At 43.1% G+C, this 4,785-nt stretch overlaps 1 protein-coding gene across 1 annotated transcript; it reads left to right on the plus strand.

Moving 5' to 3' along the window:
• Positions 1-981: 981 nt before the first annotated feature.
• Positions 982-2,277, plus strand: LOC122803134 (SLAIN motif-containing protein 1-like). Its single transcript, XM_044072756.1, has one exon. The coding sequence runs from the start codon at positions 1,744-1,746 to the stop codon at positions 2,275-2,277; it is 534 nt and encodes a 177-aa protein (XP_043928691.1). The 5' UTR covers positions 982-1,743.
• Positions 2,278-4,785: the final 2,508 nt, after the last annotated feature.

Raw genomic sequence — 4,785 nt, forward strand, 5'->3', positions numbered from 1 at the left:
TACTTGGCTTGTATGACCCCTGAGGATATTGATCCAAATGGATCAGTTTACTATCCCAGACAATAAAAACATAAATAAATAAACAAATACATAATGCTTGCAATAAAGTCACTTTGGTTGAGTCATCTATGTGAATACAAAGGTACTGAGTGATTAAGCAAAAGAGTTTTACAAAAAGACTGTATAGCACCTTAATTTATCCAGAAAATAATAAGAGGTTAAGCAATACCACCTATCATAATGTGGAACAAATGGGTAAAATGTGGAACATTTACTAATAACTTCAGCTATGAAGTTCACAGGATGATTAATATGTGTTAATTTGTACTTATTTCAGTTATTTTGATGAGTTAATGTCATTTAGTGTTGATTATTAGGAAAATCTGTTAAGAACTTTTAGTGTCGAACGTATGCTAGACAATTTCAGTGCGGAACCTGGGAGGATATGTGGACTACATAATGCGTGCAACGCACAGCCTTTTGTAAAACCCTTTTGCTTAATCATTCAGAAAATTTGCATTCTCATAGATGACTCAACCAAAGTGACTACCACAAACATTATGTATGTATGTACGTATTTATTTATGTTTTTATTACCCGGACTAGATCAGTTTCCTCCTGGGGCATACAAGACATATAAGAACATAAAATAAATTATAGTGATACTTGATAAAAATTAGATACTTCCGCGGTAGTGGGGCTGCGGTAGCGTTGTCGCGTTCGATTCTCATCTAGAGCGTCTTCTGGGTGGAGGCGGGCATGCGTGAATGGGCGTGCCTTCGTTGAAGGTTGTGCGTCAGGGCTGGTAACTTGGCACGTAAACTCCACTACCAAACATTAGCGAACCGGAATTCCGCTGTGGCGACCCCTAACCGGGATAAGCCGAAAAGACACAACAACTTGATAAAAATTAGATAAATAGTTGCACTAGCGAGTTGTCTCATACGTAAAGGTCCATTACTAGGGGATTAAAAAAATGAATTCAAAAACCGTTAAGTAGCTTAAGAAAGTTATTGAACGAATAGTTACGAGTAAATTGCATTTCTAAATGTGTAGCTTTAGAGTGTTCTTTCATTATTTGAGATAACCAGCAGATCCCCCCATTCCGGGGACGCATACTTATTGTGCATCCAGTCAGTTTCATAAAGCTACACAATGAAAGCAGCATGCTAAAAATATTAAATACGGTACCTTAAGCGAGAGGTATATCCCATGAAGGCTTTAAACCCCTTGAATCTAAAGAACTATTCCACCATATTACTACTGGCTGTTTATATCGTTGTCCTATCGCTGTGTTGGGGATGCTGGAAACTTAGAGGGTCGCGTGCTCTGCTAATGGGAACCAGCGGAGCCTCGCAAGCAGCCTGGTACCGCCTCCCCCCCAGCCCCCAGTACGAGCTCCCCGTTTGCAATTACCCGCAATTGAGCCGGTCTGGTGAGCGATCGCGAGCCTTTAAGGAGTGTTGGTGTGCGGATTTTGTATGCATGCACCGTGTCCACTGCATTGTGGGAGAAGCTATTGCCAAGAAAGAGGAGCTCTAGCGTTCCAGATTGCAGGCATATTATAGGATAAAATACGTGATACTTAAAAAAGCTCATAATGCTTGCATCTGGGCCGAAAACGAAAGCCATGCGGCGAGATAATAAAAGCAGTCGTCATCGCCATTAATCTTACTCAATATTAAAATACAAGGATTAGAAGAAAAAGAAAAAAATCTGGATAACTGCAGCCCTGTGGTGGGGATGGAAGCGGCGCTATTGAAGCCGCAGATGATGGCGGATGTGAATTGCAACACATCTGTGAGCGCAGAGATGGAGGTGAAAAAACTGCAGGAGCTGGTAAGAAAACTAGAAAAACAGAATGAACAACTGAGGAATCGGGCGAGTGCTGTAAGCAACTGCACCGTCAGCCCACACCTGCTGCTACAACAACAATCCCAATCAGCCTCCTGTTTGATGCAGTTTGCTAGCTCCCCCACAGTAGTTTCCCCCTCTTCCTTCCCTGGTTCCATGTGTATGCCGAGTCCGGCTGCATCGCTTCTCTGCCCAACTGCACTTGGTGCATACAGATTACCAGACTTGTCCCCTTACTATCGATCACCCGTAGCCACAACGGGTGACCCGCGGCACTGTCCCTCTGGTGCTAGTGTACCTGGCTCCTTCTCCACTATATGGGACGAAGTGGACGTTTTGGACCTTGACAGCTTTTATTACGGTGCCAGTGAGAGGGACGATGATATATGGTATGTATCTTTTATCATTAAATATGAAGTTTGATGGGTAGAATACATTTAGCTTTTCTGTTTCTTACATTCTGCTTTGTTGGACAGCTTTGTGAATGAACATGCTTTGGAGTTGCTGAGTGTTACCTGCGTGTACGGTAATAGTAATAATTCATTCACTGTGTTGCCTGTTTGGTTACGACAGATGAGGGGGAATGACGATTTGTATTTTTTAATGATTGATGCTCATTGGTGGCAAATAACTGTTATCATGCTATCCATGGTGCATGCGCAGCAGAAACCGGTCCTCCGTTAAAATGATTACTGCTTGGCAGTAATCTGTCAGGACGGGTTATTGAAGCAGATTGTGCTGTCGAGGTGCCAGATTTATACATCTGATGGCAATGGGGGGCTTTTAAACTGTCTGCGACTCATTGCCTTGCAGTATTATAATCCTTCATTGCCTTAGAGTAGTATAATCCTTAAATCTTGTAAATCGTTGCTTTCACTTCGAAATTTAGCGCAGAAGATTTGATTTGTGGTAAATTCTAATTGCAGCAGTTTCTATTCCTAATTTGGTTCACCTGTGTGTTCCTAATACTGCATGCTGAAGTCCAGCAGTTTCAGGTTTTGTAGGGTGTTGTAACAATTAATGTGATATAAATTGCTTGACCATCTTTCTATACCACTTGTTGCCCATTTTTGTATCCGTGGGAAGAGCATTCAAGCTTGAGAATGGATGCATCTTGCTTTGTTACTGCTGGGACGATCTTTTTTATTTTTTTTTTTTGGAATTATTTGTCATGTAATCGTTAACAACGTATATATGTTTTCTGTGTATAACTATGTATACAAATTCAAATATGTTTATATGCATATGCTCACATTTGATAGATTCAGACAGGCAGTTTATTATTTGTGTCATTTTTGCAGAGTCCTTGATAATATGAAGTCATAGCAGGTGTTGTCACTTGGCTTGATATAACAGGCAAAGCAAGCATTCTAGTATTGGTTTTGCTTTGCAGATATAAACCTAATGTTTTCCTACAATAGAATGTTTGAAATATTTATTATTACATTAGATTAGCCAAATAAAAACACAGGGAGCAAAGTTTACAGGGATAATCCAGATGAATTACAAGTTATCTATAGACAGCTACGCATATGCCCTTGGGGGGGGGATAAGTACTAGCAAATGTTACATTTTGTGTGTTGTCACTTATAGTTAGCCTTTTTAATATGGATAAAATGCCCTTGTGCTAGCCTTTAGAAATTGATCAGGAGCTGATGTTCTTCGTCTACCATTGCTGCAGTCCTGACACATGGGTATTCCGCTGTCCACCATCGGCCCGAATACCAAAGGGCTAGAATCTGGCGTCGGTCATGGCGCTCGAGGCTGACATCAGTATGTGCCAGTACAAATGCGCATGACCGACGCCATACCCTCAGTCTTTCTTGCCGTGTGGTCCTAAGCAGAAGCAGTGTTTGCAAGTGCCGTTCGGCTTTCTGGAATTGTCGGTTTTCGAGTTTCAGACCGGAGACCATGCTGGGCTGAGTACCCCGTTGGGGACACTTTTGTCTTTTCTTGCCTCAGTATTACCAGATGTCTGAAAAGTTAATAACTGTATTTCTTGTGGGAAACAGATTCCTCATAGGGATTACCATTTACTCTGTATTCCTTGTTTAGGGCCTGAGCACGGCGTTGTTGGGTGTCGCTTTGTGCTGCCTTTGATATGCACTATTGCCGCCGCTTGGACTGTGCTAGGCTAGTGTTTGGTGGACGGTGCAATTATAACATGCAGTCGGATTCTCCGCCCAGTTCGGCTAAAAAACGCAAAGAGTATTCCTTTGCGGTCCAAACAAGATGAGTCCATTGCGGACGCCGGTTCGGTAGAGCCACCGACTACTTCGCCGGCTCCTTCTGACAGTTTAGCGGAGTCTCCAGGGAGCCTTTGCTACTTCAAGAAGTGGCTTCTCCTGTCGAGGCCAGGCTGAAGGGGCTTCTCATGTGTCGTGGTTCCCTCCCCTCACAGAGTTTCTAGGCCTCCCCCTTCTCATAGTAAAAGCCTTTCCAAATCTAAATCTGCCCCTGCTGGTGTCTGTCCACGAGGTCCAGCTCCTAGAAAGCACATGTTAAAGGTGGCGGAGGATTTGATTACTTTAATTAGGGGTTCTATGCCTCCCCCTGAGAAAAGGCCCTGGGTAGAGCCAGGGATAGAGGGTCTGGATCAGTCTTCCAATGACTCTGATTCTTCTGTGGAAGAGCTCCAGGATTTCCCTCCCTACTCTGATTCAGAGGCTGAGGAGTCCCCTCCTGAAGATTTTTCTTTTTCTGAAACCTTGCATTCCATGAGGGAGCATTTTAAATGGGAGGCCAGGATTGTTCTGATTCTCGTAAAAGGCTTAGAGAATTCTTGTTTTTGCCTCAGCATAGGCCTTTGGCTATTCCCCTGTATTGGATGTTGTTCAGGATGTTTTTTCTGAGGCTTCTCTTAACCCTGACTCTTTGCCTCCTGCCCCTGCTAAACCAGATAGATACTGCAGGGTGCGGAAGCTCACTAGT

The sequence above is a fragment of the Protopterus annectens genome, chromosome 5.part1 (assembly GCF_019279795.1).
Source record: "Protopterus annectens isolate FY-2018-M chromosome 5.part1, PAN1.0, whole genome shotgun sequence".
NCBI classification, from domain to species: domain Eukaryota; kingdom Metazoa; phylum Chordata; order Ceratodontiformes; family Protopteridae; genus Protopterus; species Protopterus annectens.